A 20467-nucleotide genomic window follows, 5' to 3' on the forward strand; every position below is an offset into this window, starting at 1 on the left:
GGCGGCTTTTTAACCTGATTTCAGCCGTTTTTCTTTCATTCAAAGTTGGAGGAGATATATAAACCACTGACAGTGCTCACTAATCCCACCAAACCCAGACGTGTGTCATGGATGTGAACCTACAGTGAAGTAAAGGTGTCAATATCCATGCATGTCCTTCATGTTTAAATGCAGGTTTGGAGGGTTATGACCCCAAAACCAGACCGCACAATCTGATCCGCAGACGGAGAACAGAGGTCCAGCTTATCTGTTTCGTGTTTGTTTCATACAAAAAACATTTGGTAACTAATGTGGTTATGAAGCGGCTGTGATCAGATGCAGACTGGTGTTACCAGAAGCCTGTTTTTAAAGAAATGAACAACACCACTTTTGTTTATCTGCATCTAAATGGTGTCTGCACGGTGTCTGGACTGTCGCAGCCGTCGCCTCTCTGCTCGTCTCTGTCAGCGTCATAAACCTGAAATGCGATCACGTCTGCATCAGTTAGATGGATAAGAAAAGGACCCTGAAGCAACAGGTCAGGTGTGCAGTTTGTTTTTCTTTGATGTTTTAAAGGTTTCACAGGTTTTTGTTCTGTTGGGAAAAAAACCCTTAACATAAACTTCTAAGAAGTTCACTGCAGCTGTCCACACGTCTCCATTGGCACAACTTCAACTGTCAATTCCTAAAAAACCAAACAATATGTAGACACATGAGCACAGGAAGTAGGAAGAAAGGTCCAGTAAGGCAGGAAGTCTAAAACCTGACTCAGACTTCAGCCAAGAGAATTTGTTTGAGTCTGAATCCCACCTGAATCAGAATCAGCTGATTATCCTTTAAAATAACTGCTATATTTAACAAAGCCTGCTATAAACACTTTCAGAGTTACTGACAGGGTTTATTTAGGCCCTCGAAGTACATCTGGGTGGGTCGAAATTCGGTGTTTTGTTTCTAATTCCAGCTTTTTGTTTTTGTTAATTGTCCCTTGGGGATAAATAAAGTTTTCTGATTCTGATTTTTTGAGTCGTCAGAAGTTTGCGAATCCAGGAGATCCAGAGGAAATCCTCAGGGCTGAAAAGCCTGCGACCAAACCGAGGTTACAGCCTCTCCGAGGGTCAGCATCTAAAGTTTCTGCTCAGCACGGTTTGTCTCTCTAACCTGCTTCAAGCCTCAGACGCATCATAGTCTGCATGAACCGCATTTCTAAGGATCGTCTCTTACTGTTAGCTTGTTCTCTTTGTGACTGTTTGGCCAACTTGAATCACCCATGAACCAGCAGCAGTGGGTGGAGCCTAGTTAATCAAGCCTTTACCGGGCTCCACCCCCCCAGCGGCCCTGAGCCAGATGTGCAGTTAAGAAAACGAATGTGACCGGACCTGTTTGTCTGCGTCTTTTTTCACCAGCTCTAACATGGAAGATAGGATCGATGTTTGCCGGGTCTGAACATAATCATCAGAGAGAATGGACTTGTTTGCTTCTAGGGGCTACTTATAGTCCTTATCAATATTATTAAAACACTTGTAGGGACCCTGATAAGAGCTGCCAGTAAATGAAGTGCAGTGTGCCGGACAGATAGCGATCCCCTCCTTTTATGACTGCGGTTTAATGAGTTATTATCGTGTGTTCCTATTGAAAAAAACGATGTATAATTAAATTATGTGTAATTGAAGGAAAATCCTGGATGAATTTTAAGCAGCGTTCCTTCTGATGTCGTATTTAAAGGCTCAGCGCTCGGCTCGCACGTGCAGGCTGTAAACTTCAGGAATCCAGGGAGGAGAAAACACAAAAAGCTGCAGTGACGCGTCTGCGAGCCGACAGCGGTGAATTATTTATTCTCATGTTGGAGGGATTATGGGGGAGGAGGGGGAGGAGCTCTGACAGTTAACAGAGAGTCGTACTGTGGAGAGAAACGCTGTTTGTGCCGTTTTTTCTGATTGAATGGATATAATGAGAGGTGCGATGACTGTCAGCAGGTTGCCAGCCAGCGTGTTCGTGTGGATACTGACGTCTCCGTTTATGAGAGATCGCCACTGAAAAAATAGACCGACAGCTTAGAATGACAAATAAATACAGGACAGCTGCCACCTGGACTCAGAGTCGGACGTATCGCGCTCACAGACGCAGCAGAGGGAGGCTAAGTTACACTGTGAGGTCAGCGGGTCGCATGAGGTCATCGTCATGCACATGTTCGTGGAAACAAACCCCTCCCCCTGTCCCGCCTTCTCCTCAGAGAGAGTTTAGAGGAACTCCACTTAAACAAAGTTCTCACAGTGATTGTCTGTGTAGATGCTGAAGGCGTTACAGGAGGGCAGGGGTGGGACTCGTTCCTCCACCTTTAGGCTGAAATTTGTTCCTTTATTGACTTTGGACAAAGTTTAGGCCTCAGCTTTTATTTTTATTATCAAAAGGCCATAAAACCAAACCACGACTTTAAAGACCAAACAGTCTGAATATAACGAGTCAGCCTTTACTTTGGTGTCATATCGGATATGTTCGAAAGAGTATTAAGAACAAAAACACTGTTTGGTCTGAGAATAAAGCTTAAATGTGGAGACTGGCGCAGGTTTAGCTCAGTGCGTTGGGCGGGCGACCACATGCCATACGGCTGACACAGGCCGGCCTGGGTTCGAGTCCTTTGCCGCAAGTCTTCCCCCTTCTCTCCCTGCACCTGCTCTCCTGTCCTTCCTTCACTGTGTCGGTCAAATAAGCTGAAAAAGGCCAAACAAAATGTGGAGACTAAATCTGTTGTTTCAGATCAAGCGGCTGCTCTAGCCTCTACAAGCTGCCGTGTGCAGGTGAAAATATTTCTTTATATTTGACACCACAGGTGAAACTAAAACCTCAGAGGACTTTGAAGTTTGTGAGAGAGAAATGATTGAAACGGTAACACGAGGGTCAGCGGCTCGGTGACCTGGTGATCAACACCGAGGGGGTCGCTCTGGCCTGTATTTGACTGTTTTCACCCCCCGGCCCGTCTGTGGATGCTCTCCTTGGTGTTGTTACCGTAGGAACATCAATATGACGCGATGAGAAAAGCACCGCCGGTCCTCTCTGACCCGTGGGGTCTCGTTGGGTCTGGCCGCTCCTACAGATTTGGATCTGCAGAGTTTGTGGAGGTCGGGTCGGCGCCTCAAGCTGTTTGCTGCGTTACATGTGGATCTACGGCGAGTCGGCACGCGGCCTCGTTTTTCAGCTCCTCTCTGACAGACGCACAGTTGGGATCCATCACGTCCTCACGATACAAACGAGCGGACGCACGAACGAATGAACGGATGAATAAGCTGCCGGGCGTGCGGATATGTAGGGCGATGCAGCGAGCAGGCAGCGACCGCGGGCACAAGCCGCGATGGGAGGGGTCTGTGGAGGGGTATAGGAAGAGCGATGGAGAGAGCGACGGGGTAAAGCGAGGAGAGATGCCCTCAGAATGACCCACATCAGCACCAGACAGCTTCACCCCCTCCCCCTCTCTCTTACTCTATATCTCCTCATGCTCGCTCGCTCTTTGCTGCGTAATCGGCTGAAAAAAGAAAGCGAGGGGAAAAAAAGCAGAGGAACACGAGCGGGACGCCTGCACTCTAAAAACGCTCTCATGAAGGGTTCAGTAAGGGACCCGAGGGTTCCCCAACTGAATGAATACAGGAAGTGTTTTTGTGATCTGCAACTTCATTAAACCCAAACCTCTGACCAAAACAGCCTTTCTGACGCCGTTGGTTTCTGACTTTCACCATAAAATAAACGCGGGGATTTATCCTCCGGAGAGCCGAGGAAAAAACGTTAGTTTAACTTGTTTCGTGGTTCGTATCCAGAGGACGTGACTGAGCAGGCTGAGGACACCGAGACTCTCTCAAACATGACAGCAAACATGTTTGGTGTAACATGTTCCAAAGTAACACATTACTGTAATCACATTACATTTTTCAGTAATACAGTAATGTAATGAGTCACAAAGTTCTTCAGTTATCTGCACAGAGTCTCTTTCTGCATGCGCACTTGCGAGAGCCGTCATCCACACATGGACAAAACTTGGAACGTCGCCCAATGAATGGCCGGCCTTCCAAAATGACTACAAGAGCACGTGACACGAACATCAGGACAACTGAGCGATTGCAACGCAGCAGAGGCTTAGAGATAAAGTCACCTCGAGGTTCATACAAGGTGAGCAAGCACTTGGCAACAGTAGGAAGGAAAAACTCCCTTTTAACAGGAAGAAACCTCCAGCTGTGACTAGTTATACACGTACAGAGGTGTATAAACACATAGTGAGAGAAGAAGAAACACCCAGTGCATCATGGGAATCCCCGGCAGCCTACGTCTATTGCAGCATAACTAAGGGAGGATTCAGGGTCACCTGGTCCAGCCCTAACTATATGCTTTAGCAAAAAGGAAAGTTTGAACGCAAAAGTACTGAGTAAAAGTAACAAATTACTTTCTCTAGCAACTCACTCGGTAGATGATGCATTACTTTTGATAAAAGTACTAGTAGTAATAGATTACTTTCTTTGTACTAATGACCCCAGTAGCAGTGACACCCATGATTGTGCCTGACACGCGTGTGCGTCTCCGTTAGTGTTGCACTCATTGGTGGGAGTTGTGTGTTTGCAGCAGTGCAAACAGGAGCTGTTCATAATGAATTCAGCTAACTTTTAATGCCTGCTTGGCTTCCTCTGCGGAGGCTGCCAGCCTCAGAAAGCCTCGGCTCTAAAAGGGCCCTGCACGCTCTGCTGTGCTTCTACGTGCTCGTGTGTGAAGCTAACGCGGTGGGAAGCAGGACCGGTGTTTTTCAGAGTGTGCTCCAGAGACGGAGCGTGTGAGCGGAGCATTAAACGGGAGGTTTAGCCCCGTCGGCGGCGCTATAGATTCAAACACGTGCGTGGAAGTAGGTCAGTAGTGAAAGGGTTCTCAGCTGTCCTCGCACGGCCTCTGCTCGGCCCGTCACACCACTCGCGTCGACTCCAATTTTCTCTTCCTCGCCCCTCCTCCTCCCACTGCCCCCTTCCTCCTCCCCCTTCATCCCTTTCTCTCTGCCCCGATTAGGAGGGGAGCAGGTCCCACCCCTGGTTCAGACGGGTCTCCTGTAGGTTAACTCTTCCCGCTCCGAGTGAACTTTTATCTCTCTGCGAGGTTCCTCCTCGGCGGTCGGCTCGTGTTTTCACCGAGGCCTCTGCCAGACCACGTGCGGCGTGTAACTGGTGTTTTTGAGGGAGACCCGACGCCACAAAATGGGGCCAAGCTCGGCGCTGTGAAGGCAGGACATGAATCAGCCTTTTCTCCCCGAAGTTCGAGTTAAAAACAGAGGCCAAAAAAAATCTGGGAAATTAAGGAGAGAGGGAAACGGAGCCAGTGAACTTCCAGGAAGGCTGGATAAAACCCAGATCTGTGAACAAATGGTGTATTACCCAACCCGGCCAGCTTTACATGATTTACAGTAGAGGTTAGAGAGGGGCGGGTGGCTGAGCTCACACCGCCATCTGCTGGAAAGCAGCGACAGTGCGAGGACAAGCCCCCCTTTAACCACACAGACGAGCCAAAATGCCCCATCATGGCTCCCAAAAATGTGGCACAAATTCACACCGAACCCGGACCGAGTGTAAGCAAAGATGTTTTCTGAAAGGCGCTGAAACGCCGAGCGATGAGGGCTAAAGCGAAGATGTAGAGGAGAATACAGTGGTTTGAATATCTGGAGGAGAACAGCGTGTTCCCAGGACTGGTTCGGCTGGTTTCTATGGTGCTGATGGTTTCTATGGTGGCGGTGTTTTTGGTGGCGGCGCTGAATACCTCGAATAATTGAGGCAGTTCAGCGAGGAGGGAAAACAGCGCCGCAAGTTAAAGAAGGAACAATCAGAGAACGCTGGAAATGAATCTTTTTAGACGCAGACAGACACAGATATCGTAAAGCTCAAAGTGAACATACACGTGTGCTCGCACCGGTCACTTAACCGACTGTCAACACAGATATCTAATCATTCAATCACATGACACCAACTCATTTACTGGGATTAGTGTACAATATCCAGTAAGCGTCATATCTGTCTTATCGAGGTCAGAGGAGACAACCGAGGCCTGCACAAGAGCATCTCTCCGTGCACCACGTGTCCAATATGGAGGCGGATGAGCTACAGCAGCAGAGAACCACACTGGCGACGCTCCTGTCGGCTCAGAGCAGGAAACTGAGGCTACAGCTCATAGACTCAACAAAACTGGACACAGACCACCGGGAAACACTGCCCGGCTTCTTCCAAAAGGACAACACACCACGTCATAAAGCTCCAGTCATCTCCAGCTGGTAACACTGGGAATCACCAAAAACCCACCGGTGGCCACCAGCACACTTCAGCCTGTGTCAGTTTGATCTGTCCGAACCTCACGAACATTAAAAAGGCCCAGTTTGGAGGAGCGTCTGTAACGCTGGAGCGCACGGCATCAAGAATCCGCTTCAGACCACAGCAGCTACAAGGACCAGGAAAGCTGCTGCATCATGTGACTCCACAGTAGTTTATAACAGGTTTTTTCAGCGAATTGTCAGAAAACTAAAAAACTAAAAATAAAAAAATCAGCCGACTCTGAGGAGGGGGTCAGGTGCGACTCACATCCAGGGCCGACGAGCACGTCGTTAATCTGAAACGAACGTCCTGCCGAAGTCTCTACATCAGTCACTCTGAGCCGTCACAGCAGCGCCGGTGCCAGTGCGACACCTGCTGGTGGTTTCAGGAATTTAAGAGAAATCCAGCAGCCTCGCATGTTACTGCTGATTTCACATTTGCATGTGTTTCCACCAGAGTTCAGAGGATGTTTCATTAAAGGTGGTCTGATAAACCTGAGCTGCTCAGCCCGCGGTTCACGTCTGCAGGCTTCAGCTCACCGACTCCTTCCTGTTTCACAGCAGAACAAAACTAAAGAGAAAAACCTGAAATAAGATCAGAACGCCTTTCAGACGCCTCGAGGTCCCTTGGGCAGGTCGATCCTGAGCCTCGGGGGCTCCACCTCCAACAGCCCCGCCTTCAGGTTTCAGCCTCCAGCTGGTGCATTACGGCGACATCAGCGAGGCCACGAAGGACCTTCAGAAACACCAGTGCGGTTTTAAATGAGCCCTGGGAGCCGGTGTGAAAACACCCAAACCCAGAGTTTGTTTTTTAGTGGTCATGAGAGAGAAACACAACAAAGCTGTGTGTGTCTTTAAATGTTACAACAGGTCTTAGTTTTAACATCTGATAAAAACATGACGTCAAAATGTAGCGTTCGTCTTTATTTTAGGGTCTTTGTCCTCATCGGGCCGAGGAGCCAACACTGCGCCGAGACACCGAGGTGACCCGCGGGCTGGAGTAAAGATGCTGAAAGACCCGAGTTTGCAATCTATTGTAAATGATTTCTAAAAAACAAAAAACATCAAATGTTTGAAGAATTTATGGAGAAAAACTCCTTTTTTTAATTTAAAGGTAAATTACAGCAGTTACAGTTTCAGACATAATTTGAGAACAATATCTGAAAATGCAGTTAAATAAAACTACACTGAAAACTAAAAGTGCAGCAAGATGCTGTCAGTAAACATGAGCATCCAGGACCCACTCACATCTTTCTGAGATTTTCTTACATTTCCGAATGTTTTTCCTTTTTTATTCCTCGTTTCCGCTAAATGTGCCGGTTTTTTAACCTTCAGTAACACCAACACGCTGTCAGTTTTATTTACTCGAGACATTTTTTTGATCGTTTACATCTTTATAAGTTCGTTCAGAGGCACAAAGACTCGACTGTATATGGAACATGAAGATAAAACGCGTTCACACAAACATAAAACAGGAAAAACTCGTTTTTTCACTTTTTATTTTTTGCTTGCAGACAAAAAAAGATCCATGAAAGTCCAGATATAATAAATAAATTAACTACTAAAAACCGTCGACTATTAAAGCGATTTAAAGAAGAAGAGGACGAGTGGTTGAAAGGTTACAGAGAAGATTTTACTGCCCACCTCCACCTGCTGATTGTTCCTTGATGGTTGCATATCCTATCAGAGACCTACGAGGTTCCCTCACCACAGGAAGAGCACAGAAAAGCAAAATAAAAGCTTTTTCCCCCCATATGAAAAGTTAAAAAGCTCCCGTAAGAACTGAGCCTGGTGGTTTATTGTCCCTAAAATATCGTCTTTAATTCGAGGAAACCTGAAAGATCTCGTTTAACTAGTTCACCCGTATTTGAGCTAATAAACGCAGTAATAACTATGTCTTCTTCTGCTGTTCCTCTTTGAAGCGATTCGCTGCCTGTGGTGGCGAACGCTGTCTGAAAGACATAATTATTTTCATGCATAAAGTAAAGGAGAAACCTGTCGTCGAGTGTAAATGTCACAATCTTGCCGAGTTTGTAGTTTAACTGACTGAGGTAAAGTTGCCTGTTTCCTGAAGTAGAGCGCACCTGCCTGTGTGTGTTTGCTTTTTGGACGAGGAGACGAGGAGGCGGCGCTCGGGTTCAAACGTTTCTCAACTTCATCGGTTTGTAAAGTTCCGATTATTTTTTTTAAAAAACCCAGAAAAAAAATCATCCGAGCAGCGAGTCTGTGTCCGCACAGCGTTAAAGGAAAAATCCACTTCCATCTGAACTTTTAGTTTTTGCTCTGTGACACGTCCGGTGATGTCCCTGTTCTTTCCAAGCGCTGAGCTGGATCACAGCTGTTTACCTGTTACCTCTCCAGTGTGTCCTGGCCACACCTCTGATAGGTGTTCGGGAGTCCGAGCCACCTCGGCTGCCTCCTTTCAGGGCGGTCAGGAGGCGACCGACCTGCGGTCACCACTCGCAGCCCGTCAGCAGGGGTCAGGGAACGCAGAGCATCTGGAAAACTGACAGACAACCTGTCCCGTTCCTGCAGACAAACTTGGAGCGGCTTCTCACTCCCAGCCTGCTGATTCGCTGATTCTGGACCCAGCTGACCTGCGGCTGAAGACCAACCCAGTGGACCAACCCAGAGGTGGAGGCCATCGCTCAGCCCAGATCTTCCGTCCACTGAAGGGAACAAACCAAGCTCGCACCGCAGCCCTGCAGGGACCGGAGCTGCCCCGCCCCCACCCCAGGAGGACGAGCTGGAGCAGCGCTCTGTAACCAGGATCAAACGGGATCGCTCCTCTAGCATCCTGGGATCTATGAGCGAGACCCACCTGAGGCTGAAACCCTCTGGACCAGCATCCGTCGAACACCATCCATGGATGCTGGTGGTGTGAGCAGTGCAGTCGCGATGCAGGTAGTTTGATTAGAAGCTTCAAACCAGCGGTTAAATGTTTCCGTCGGCACAGACGAGTAAACAACAGCGAGAATCAAAAATCTGTTTATGTCGAGGCGTGCTCGTCTGTGGTTACCCCGCAGAGGGTAAAACTGACCACGCTCTGAGTTTTAAAGTGGATTTTCCCGTTAACGGTGCGTCACGTGTTCTCTGGTTGTTTTGGTTCAAACTGAAATCATGTTGAAACTGAACCCGAACGCCTGAAAACAAAAACAGATTCAGCTTCCATTATATGTTTTATGTTGTTCAGACTTTAAGAAATCACCTGGAAAAATACAAAAGGTCTGCTGTGGGTCTCTTTCCAGCGCTGCGTTTGTCTTTATTTAAACAATCGTAGAAACAGAATGGCACTGATCGGAGCGGTTTTAAAAACCTCATCTTCAGAGGAGCCGAGTGTTTCTGGGCCGGAGGACGATCCCTCCGGAAAAAACGTCCCGCGGTTCCTCCGTTATTCTGAAAAAAGTCCTTTTAATAAAGAGAAAACCATGCGAGGTCTGACCTCTGAGAAATGTCCTGGACTTCTGTCTTTGTACAAACGCTGATTTCTTTTTAGTTCTGTATGAAAATCTGAGTAAAAGCCGAGTCGCTGTCAGAGTAAAAGCTTGTCGTTTGTACAGGAGCAGAGCTGAATCGCAGCGCCGTTCGGTCCCCGGCAGACTAAATCCACACGCTCCGTCCTCCGTCGCGGCGATTCTCAGCTGCACCGCGACCCAAAGCCTCCGAGGCTCCAACCCACCGCTCGACAAGCGAATGTCCATCTGACCTTACCGCAGCCATCTTTGGGTCCCGAACCACCAACTGAGAAACACCACATCCTCTGTCATCTCTGCGCGGGGGGAGCAACGATAAACCTGAGGAAGGACAGGTGGGGAGAAGAGAGGCAGGTAACTACGGAGAAACACGCCGGGTCATTCAGGATTCATCTTGTTATCCCAACAGCGTCACATGGAGGTGACTCAGGAAGTCAGCCCCAGGTTTGGTGAGATGGCTAACAGCACCTTCACCCGAGGCCAAGTTTGCAGCATCTGACCAATCAGAATCATGGACGTGCCTACGGTGCACTGACTACAGGGACCCACAGGAGGGTCAGCACTGTGCACTGACTACAGGGACCCACAGGAGGGTCAGCGCTGTACACACTGACTGTGCACTGACTACAGGGACCCACAGGAGGGTCAGCGCTGTACACACTGACTGTGCACTGACTACAGGGACCCACAGGAGGGTCAGCGCTGTACACACTGACTGTGCACTGACTACAGGGACCCACAGGAGGGCCGGCGCTGTACACACTGACTGTGCACTGACTACAGGGACCCACAGGAGGGTCAGCGCTGTACACACTGACTGTGCACTGACTACAGGGACCCACAGGAGGGCCGGCGCTGTACACACTGACTGCACTGGATTCAGTTCAAAGCTCAGAAATCAAACAGAAACATGGAAATCTCCTGAACAACCACTGCAAAGTGGAGCAAACATCAAATCTGTGGCACAGCTGCAGTGTTAAAGACCGGGCCATGTAGTCTGTCTCCTGTTAACGACTATTATATGAATAAAGTTCAGTCTATTTGAAGTCAGGAGGCAAAGCTGCAGCACATGTCCCTGCAGAGAGCAGATTCAACCAATCAGGAGCTGTAATATCAGGCAGCTCCTCCTGTGCTGACAGGCTGTGGTTCTTATCTGTTTCTTATCTGTAGTTGGGTCGACTGAGGACAAAAGGTTTCATGAAACAGAAACTGCTTCTACCTGCTCGTCGACTCACGTGTCTGCAAACTGTGCGGTAATTTTCCTGGTTTTAGTTTCTGCTGAATCTCTGGAAATAAAAAAGGAATAAAACTGAAAACCTTGCTCACCTGTCTGCTCACGTCTGCTCTTCTGCCTGAGGCTGTGATTGGCTGAAACCTTCAGATCCCTCCTGGATCTCTTCATCCTCCTCCTCTTCTGCGTCCTTCTCGTCTTCCTCCACGCAGTCGTCGTCCGATGCCTCCTCTCCTTGTTCTTTCACCTCCATTTCTCCCTCGCTGTCTGCGTGCTCCGCCGTCGCCTCCTCCTCCTCTTCCTCGTCCTCTTCCTCCGCCTCCTCATCGCTGAAGAGCTCCGTGCCCTCCTCCGCCCTCCTGGCGGTCTCGGAGAACCAGTCTCTGACCTGCTCGTAGCTCATGCTGGACTTTGCCACCAGCTCGTCCAGGTCCTTCTCGCTCAGGGCTCGGTGCTTGAGGTAGTACTCCTTCAGAAAAGCCTTACCGGACTTCACCTGCAGGAGGAACAAAGATCACCTTCAGTCACTTGTAATCCTCACATTTGCTACACAATGAGTCCAGGAGAGGCTGGACTGTGAAATGTGGACGATCCGGGGATCGAACCAGCGCCCTGGTTGGCAGACGACCTGCTAAAATCCAGCTGAATACTCGAGTTCTCCAGCTGCTCTCCAGCAGTTCAGAGACAGGCTGTTGTACCGCCTCTCGCCCAACGATGGCCAGCCGAGTAGGAATTTTTCTTTTTTTTCTAAAAACGCACCTTGATGGCACCGTCGCCGCCCTGTGGAGAGCGCTTGCAGGGATACGGCCGGCGCGTCCTCCTGGACCAACCACGGAAACGCTTCCTTGACTTCTTCTGGCTCTTTGCGCCGCCGTTCAACGCCTCGTCCACCTGGAACAAGAAAAAAAAACGTCAGATGTTACCAGGAGATGAAGCGTGGCGTTTGTGTTACATCACAAAAAAGGTTTCCTGCGAGCGCACCTTGCCGCTCTGGTAGAGGTAGTACCACTTCAGGTTGCTGTTCTTGCAGGCGTAGCGCGTGTCTCCGAACCAGTTTACGATGTACGTCCTCGGCAGCCCGCTCTCCTTCGCCATCTGGTCGTACTCCTCGGGCGTCGGCCACTGCGAGTGGACGAAGGCCTTCTTCAGGATGTGCAGCTGCTCCGGCGTCTTCTTCACCAACTTCCTGCTGATGGGAGGCGTGCCCTGTCGTTCCTGAGCCGAGGGCGAAGGCGCGGCGGCCGGTTTCGCCTTCTCGTCGTCTCCCTCTGCGTCGCTGTCCTTCGACTGACCCGCCGACGGTATTTTCCTCCTCTCCGTGAACCAGGCGTCTACCTCGCGCCTCGTCAGCTTTGTCTCCGCCCGCAGCCGGCTCAGCTCCTCGTCTGAGGGCGTGTCCGACTTCTGGAAGCTGGCCTCCAGCACGAGCAGCTGCTCCGGAGTCTTTTCCTTGAACTTCTGCGGCGTGAAGTCGGGGAAGGCGTGGCGGAATTTAATGCGGAGGTCGCTGGAGGACCCGGCTGAGCCCGGAGCGCCGGCCGAGGTCGGCGAGGAGTCGCTGGCGTCGTCGCTGGAGTCGATGACGATGGTGGAGGTGTTGTCGCTGTTGTTGCTATCGTTAATGCTGATGCCACCGCCGCCGCTCCTTCCTCCTCGGCCGCCGCCGGCCGCGGCTCTGCCAGGCGTGGCCTGCGTCAGCAGCAGGCTGTGGTGGTCCTTGGAGTTCCTCTGGTTGTAGCGCGTGTCGCTGAACCACTTCTTTATCGCTCGCTTGGAGAGTTTGGTGACCTGCATGAGGCGCGAGATCTCCGCCTCGGTGGCGAACTGCCGCCGGCTGTAGCTCGCCTTCAGCTCTGCCAGCTGCTCTTTGGACTTCTTCGGCTTGCTTGTGGTCGAGTCCAGACCGAGCGATACGCCGGCCGACGAAGACGACATCTCGGCGTTCGATTCGGACGTAGACGGCTCGGCGGCTTTGGGCTGGCTGCCGGGGACACCCGCGACCGTCAGCGTGATGGGAGAGGCGACGGGGACCGCGCCGCTGTTCCCGGCCACCTGAGTGAGGACGAGGCCCGGCTGACCGACGATCTGACACGTCTGGAAGATGTTCTGCAGGCCGTTTGTGGTGGCAGCGATGTTAGCGGGGATGACGGTGATGGTCTGAGGGATGGTCTGCACTGTGCCGTTAAACTTCTTCCTCCGCGCCTCCTCCACCTGCAGAGAGGAGCAGTAGAAGGTCAAAGGTAAGGTGTGACATCACCGACTTTCTAAAGTTATTAAAGTTGTGGGAGTTATTGTTTAGATGCTGCAGTGAAGATGTTTCTCAGAACTGCTCAAGTTCCTGCCTCAGGCTTCCTCAGAGCCACAGACTTATTCTACATCTACGAAACAACCAGAACGACTTCCTGTCAGGAAACTGAACCACAATCATCATCATCAGCCACAACAAAATCTGACCGGGAGTCACGTGATCAGTGAGGCGGTGACGGCCTGTAAAAACCTGTTTTATAAAGCGACCTGACGAGTCTGGCAGCAGTTAATAAACACTCATAACTGCAGTTCTTAAAAACTGGACCACGTTTGTGCTCAAGCACTTTTTTTAATGACCCAGGAAGAAGTTAATGATGTAGTTTCTACTCACACAGTGTGACACTCAACAGCACAATAATGTTTCCTGATGCTTTTCTCTGAGAGTAAATCTGACATAGGAGCAGATTCTTCCTTTTACCAGGATTCATCTGTAAACTGTGAAGGAAACGTGTCGCTGACGCTGACTGCAGATGGACCCGGAGACGCAGCATCAGCGACACGTTGAAACAAACTGCTGAACAGCCTCTGCTGCAAAATCCACTTTCAGTTTGAAGCCTCTGGTGGCCTTTCAGAGCTGTGGGACCTGCTGAGACTCGTCCTTCAGGCTGCTCGCACACAAACTCAGGATATTTGATCAAATTAGACTCTCGCGTGGTAACTGGAACAACATCAGACGTGACGGGAAGTTTAACTGCAGCCGGTCAGTCTGCGTGTGAGCGTCTGCTGAAGCACCCACCTCCTCCGGCGTCCAGCTGACTCCGTGTTTGAGCCTCTGAGCAGAAAACCAGACTTTGATCTGCTCCTCGCTGAACTTGGTCTGTGACGAAAGGCCCACGATCTCCGACACCGAGGGATACGGAAACCTGCGACACAAAAAGCACGCACACTGAAACGGCAGCGGGATTACACACCAAGAAACACGTCTGTGTGCTCGTGGAGCACAGCAGTAACCTCCACCCGTCTGTGCTACCACCCAGCCTCCATCCAGCTGTGACTGATGCAGTAAATGCGGGTGTAGTAACCGGGCGGGTCGGTTTTCATATCATCAGGTGCACAGAGAAGTGCAGTAAAATAAGATAAAGCATGAGCGACAGCTGGCCTTTCAAAATAAGAGCGAGCCAACTGTCTGACAGTGATTAAATATACAAAAAGCTAAAATCAGTGGGCGGTTCCACGTGTGCGGCGCCCCTCAGGTGTACCTCAGGTGTGCTTACCTGTTGTAGGCGCTGACCAGCAGGACGTTGTTGTCCATGGCTGCGTTGTAGGTGGGGATGCTGCTGATGGGGATGAGGAGCTGCGTCTGCGTGCTGTTCTGCTGGCTCTGCAGGGCTGACAGAACCTGCGCCAGCGTCCCCGGAGGCAGCACGCCGCCACCAGCGGGGGAGGCCCCGCCTTTAATCTGCAGCACGTTGGGGCTGTTCACCACGATGCTCTGCGGCATGGCCTGGACCTGCAGCGGCGCGGTGATGGGGATGAGGCGAGGGGCGACGGTAGCGGGGGCCGTCGGCGCGGGCGACAGCGCAGGCGGCTCCTTGTCATCATCCTCGTCGTCGCTTTCCACTTTGATGACATCGTCGACGGCCATCTTGTGCGCGGCGGTGAACTTCTTGGGCTCAGCTCGGCTCTTGTTCCTCATGATGGGCGTCTTGCTGAAGGCGATGCCTCTGCATGCCGTCTCCTCCGCCTCGTCCTCCTCCACTTTGACGAAGCTGCCGTCGAAGGTCAGGTCGTTCACCGTCTGCTGGAAGATGGTCTCGTTGTTGCGCTTCACCATCGTCCGCGTGAAGTTGTCCTCGCCCGGGTGCAGCCGAGCGTTGTGGGCCAGCAGCGTGTCGTAGCTGGAAGCAGAGGATCATGGGTAAATAAAGCAAAAAAGGAGATTCAGAACTCAAACTATGGTAAAGTCCACAGTGTTGATGCTCAGTTACAGATCATTTTTACATCTTGGCGTAAACGTCACTGAGTAGCAGCTTTCAGCCCTGAAATTAGGGATTAAAACAGTGATTTCTTTAATCGTCTCTTTGTTGAGATTAAAAATCGCTCTTTCTGCTGTGTTTGTGTGTTTTTTTTAAGGAAGTGAATGAAAGTTTTGTTTCCTTCTGCTTGCTGGGACAAGGACTGCTGCTGTGCATTTACAGGAGGTTTAAAAATGAAACGTTAAAAATGGACGAGTGGAGCCATAATCGCTCTGTTGGCGTTTTTCTGCCTGAAGATGATGAACTTTGACACGTGTTGGTGTGTTGGGTGTTATCAGTTACTCTAACCTGCCTTCAGGGCCTGGATCTGGACTGTTTTGGCTCTTAATCTTTCACATTTCTTTTTAAATAAACGCACTTCCTGTCAGGTGGTGTGAGCGTGGTACCTCTTGGTGTGGTAGTCACACTCCATGCAGACATAGGAGGTGTTGAGGACGACATCGGGATGCTCCGTGTCCACGTGCATGGTGAACAGGTTGAGCTCCGACGTCTGGAAGCTGCAGTATTTGCACTCGTAGCCTCCCTCCGCTGCATTCAAGTCCAGGTAGGGGTCCGACGCCGCGACGTCACGCCTGCCGTCGGCCTCCTCTCCTCGCTCCTCCAGCAGGCCGGAAGCCTCCGAGGAGACGGTTGCCGCGCCATTGCTGTCCTCTGGATCCGCCGCACCTGTTACATCCTCCATCTCCTGGTCCAAGTCCACAGTTTCTCGGGGAGGAACCATGCAGGGGATGGTGGACTTCCTCCTGCTCGCCATCCTGAGTTTGGGTGAGTGCCGCGTTCAGCCGAGTGTTGGAGCCGACTCAGTTCAAGCCGTCCTGTCGTGGCTCCATAAAGGAGGAGGTCACCAGTCGAAATGTTCCCTTCGCTGTCTTTAAACCCTGTGGCACAGAAATGCATCATTACTCAGAGCACATCCCCACGATCACGCCACCTGTTCTTTAAGATCAAACATCAGCAGTTAACCCTTTAAAGCCGGATGGCGTGGGCATGCTCCGTTTTGCGTAACTATTTTTAAATCCCTGTAGAACCGGAACCACGGTTCTACAAGCTAGCGCAGTCATTTTTTTGCATATGAAACCAGAGGAGTTGTACTTTCATCTGATGCCATCAGCTTGTCCTAAATCACGGTTTCCTTCCACATAAAGCTTTGCAAAAACAGCATAAAAAGCACTTGCAGGAACAAAAACATAATATTCCAGAAACTGGCTTAGCCGATCCGATCAGCTGTTCGTAACACTTCCTACATTGAAATAGACGTCAGTGCGAACTATGCATGTCCGCCATTACTTCCCCGAAACCGGAAGTGACGTCATTTTCGCGGAAAATGTAGTTTTTTACTTGTAGGCCTTAAAAGCCAATAGTGGTGTTTTTAAAAGTCATGTTTGACTTTATGATTTTCTGAATAGTTGCTGGGATGCTTAGGACTCAAATTGCACTGCTGGAAATAGTTTATTTTATTTTGATGCTGTTTTCTTTGCAAATTTGCATCATAGGATTGTTTTTCGTTTTTTCTGCAGTTTATAAAAATTGGTGTATCACAAAAATAAAACTATGAAGACACTCAAAATAAATTTCCTGTTGTTGTAAACTATTGTTTGCAACTTTTTTGTATTTAAAATTTCTCCAAGTAGAAATATGTAAAAAAAATAAAAAAGATTTCAAATTTTTTGTAGTTTATTGCACTTTTTTTGCATTTTATGTAGTTACTATGGACTTAATGCATACATATTATTAGAATTTGGGCTATAACAGTTGTATTGATGTATAGCAACTTGAAATGCTCCCGAAAATGGCTCCACAGCATGTAAAAAAATAATATAAGCTCTGGCGGACTTGGTTCTATGGTAGGTCTTAAAGGGTTAAATTATCACGTACGGGTCGCTCCACCTTCATCCTCCTTCATCGCTCTTGTCTGTCAGAGGCTTTGTATACAGTGAAGTAACATGTTTTTAAATGAACTGTGCAGTTATTATGCTGTAAATGCTGAAACACGTTCATGCTGATGAAATCAGTTATTAAACTGTTCCAGCACCATCAGTGAATCCTTCCTATGATTGCGTGATCACGACCACGCTCAGTATCGTAAACTCAACGATCCATTTGTTAACACATCACACAAAAAAATGTCCGTTTACAGCAAAGATGGAGGGCGACAGCTCGTTATTCCGCAGCTCTGACTAGTTAACTAGCCTGTCTCAGAAGAGCAACTGCTCATGGTAGCCACAGGGCAACGAGGGCAACACAAACAGTGTCACGCCGCAGAAATCAGTCTGATTCTCAGAGGATACAAAAAACCCCAAAAAAAACAGACACACACACAAAAAACAACAACAAATAATCTTTCTGTTGCTCCGAGTTGCAGGTCAGGAAGACGCCACCAGAGGACAGCACATTGTCCTGTAAGCTATGGTGAAAAGTACGGCCAGCCTACGCTGACATGGTCTGTCCCACTTTGCAAACTGCTGGATTATATAATCCAACGAGGCTTTAGCTTACACTGACGACAGCAATAATTACTTAAACGAATATTTTGGGCATAAACAGCAAATGTATGAGAGTTAAATAGTTTAGTCACATAAACCTTCATAACTACAGCTACAGACAGCTTTGGTGTATGACAGCAGGATCCTTTAGATGATAAATTTAACTCCTAAAGTCTTTATCATTATTCTGTCATATTACATATCAGGTGTTACTGACCACGTGACTGTGTTTCTATTACCACTTAATTAACCCGCCGTCCCCCGTACACAAACAAACTCAGAGGTGTTGAAGCTGTCTTGGTTGGGTCTGTCTCCTCAGCTGCTTTCTACAGTTTTGTTTATTAACTGTTAATAAAATCAGAAGTTGCCAATAGTCCCAGTTTTGGTTTAATTCGTTTTTTTACTAACATCGGTGAAAGGGGAGGAGCCTGAGTCAGTGTCAGCTGATGGCTTCTTCTTCTGTTTGTTTATGTCAGGCTCCTAGCTGCCTGACTTTGTTTGGGCAGAAACATGGTGACCCTAAAGATTTCATTTTCCTTTCAGCCGTGGATTTAGGGGCAATAACGCAGAGTATGCAGAAAAACACACATGATTTTAAATACTGTAAACAAAACAACATCATAATTAAAATAGTGCCAGTGTGGGGGATGATCACAGGATCCTTTCCATGAGTAACAACTCTGACCACTAACCCTACAGCTCACTGTGGGACATCAGGGAGATATAAAAGAATGAAAGCAGTTTTCCACCAAAGCCAGTGTAACTTTGCTACTGTGCACCCTGGAGATGCGTCTGGTACAGTGGCAGACCTAAATAAACTTTTACTGCAGTATATCCTAATCTTATACTGCTGCTGTACTGCATTTCTGAGGTAAATATTTGCACTTGTTGCTGCCCTACTTTGACTGTAGCCTCTACTTAATTAGGTCTGTGCTTTATTCCTTTGAAACAGCTGTAAACAGCTGATAGCTTCAGATCGGGATCATTGATTAGTCCAAAGTCCTCCTTTGTTTTCTTATTAATCATCGTATGATCCCTGGTGACCCTTCAGAGGGGCCCAGGCCTTAGTTTGGGGACCGGTTTATAAACCGTTACCAGTACTACTTCAGTCAGAGATACATTTCCTGCAGGGAAGGTACTTCTGATACTTCTGCTCAGCACTGATTGCAGTACTCAGTACCTTGCCTCGGCGGTGTGGGGGCTCGGTTCGTACTCGGTGTACTTCCTGCCCAGCACACACGTAAACATGTTAGAGCTCCACGAATCTCCCCTGTCCTCACTGAACATCCTCCCGCTAACGTTAGCTAGCCCCGCCGCTCCGCGCTGTGGTAGCCGACGCTCCGCTGCTTGCAGCGGGCAGCAGGCTCCAGCTGACGCCGCTAGCAGCCTGCTGAGAGCCCGGGCGTGTTTACCTGCACTGTCGGTTTCCGTTTTCCTGCATGCCGGAGCGAACAGTTAGCTGTAGCCGTGTCTGTTGATACGCAGTCTTCCGCCTTTTGCTTGATTTCACCGCGGCTCCCATCTGCTTCAGCCGGACACAGAGCCGCTCCAGCGGCCGGGGAACATGCTAACTACCGCCGGCTAGCTCCAGTTTGGGCCGGTCGCCGCTCCGACTCGCATTGCTCGCTGTCGCGCTTTGTTAATGAGACGGACCGTTTAAGTGAAAAGGGTCCGATAGTTCACCGAATCTGACGATGGCCATTTTTCATACCGCCACTACAAGCGAGCAACGGCCGAGAAATGTATCCGGTTTGAGCTTTTCGCAATAAGAGCATCAACGCAAACACGAGAAACGCCAGTAACATGAACTGTGTGGGTAACTGTGTAATTGACACACTCACAGCTGTAGTTGAAGTCAACAACCACAGCGACGAAACCCATTTAAATACGTTAAATTACAGTAATTACATCTCACAAAACCTACAACCTGCGGTGCTGTTCTTACATATCACTAATAGTATTAGAAATATTTCATTTAAAAATGATCCTTTGTTATTTTTTATTTTAAATTTCAGTTAGTGTAATAATGTTTAGGATGTGGGTTTGAATCCTCTGAGCTTTTCTGTGTGGAAGTTATCTCCAGGTACTCCGGCTTCCTCTCACAGTCCAAAGCGTTTAGGATACCTGGTGATTCTACGTGGACTGTGTGAGTGAACGGTCGTCCGTCTGTGTTAGCCCCCTGACAGCCTGGTTACCCGTCCAGGTGAACCCCGCCTCTCGCCCTGCGGTAGCCGGCACAGGCTCCAGCCCTGGGTGGTGTTTTCTTCCAAGTAAAAAAAATAAGTTTGTTTTACAGCGTTTCATATTCTGGGATGTGTTCAGTCAAAATAAAAGTACGCGCAAGCGCAATGTAGATGAAAGGAAACTAAGAAAATATATTTAAATGAAAGCTAATGACGATCACTTATCAGCACAATCAGCTCACCGTGGCATCGACAAACCACTAACAATGTATAAAAAGACTTTATTTTGAAGAAAGCGGAAGCGTCTGTCAGCGTGCTGAGGTCAGTGTGTGACATTAATTATTTTTTATTTTTTAAATATACACACACATATAGGAGCATGGAGGGCACGAGCAGAGCCTTTGTGGTTACGTCACATGGCTGCGCTCCGACTTTCAGAGTAAAAGTACCATCACACACACACACACACACACACAGGAGAGAAAATCCACCATCATACACTGAACTCTAGCCTTA

The 20467-nt window shown here is 49.0% G+C and overlaps 1 protein-coding gene across 1 annotated transcript; it reads right to left on the reverse strand.

Moving 5' to 3' along the window:
- Positions 1-9980: 9980 nt before the first annotated feature.
- LOC309699394 (zinc fingers and homeoboxes protein 1-like) lies at positions 9981-19570 on the reverse strand. The gene is made up of 8 exons (XM_082522415.1): positions 19181-19570; positions 15672-16163; positions 14524-15147; positions 14046-14172; positions 11984-13213; positions 11762-11893; positions 11098-11498; positions 9981-10092 (listed from the first exon to the last, which is right to left on the reverse strand). The coding sequence occupies exons 2-7, from the start codon at positions 16037-16039 to the stop codon at positions 11106-11108; spliced, it is 2874 nt and encodes a 957-aa protein (XP_082378541.1). The 5' UTR covers positions 16040-16163; positions 19181-19570; the 3' UTR covers positions 9981-10092; positions 11098-11105.
- Between the last annotated feature and the right edge of the window lie 897 nt (positions 19571-20467).

The sequence above is a fragment of the Aulonocara stuartgranti genome (genome assembly GCF_965226115.1).
Source record: "Aulonocara stuartgranti genome assembly, chromosome: 22".
Classification (NCBI taxonomy): domain Eukaryota; kingdom Metazoa; phylum Chordata; class Actinopteri; order Cichliformes; family Cichlidae; genus Aulonocara; species Aulonocara stuartgranti.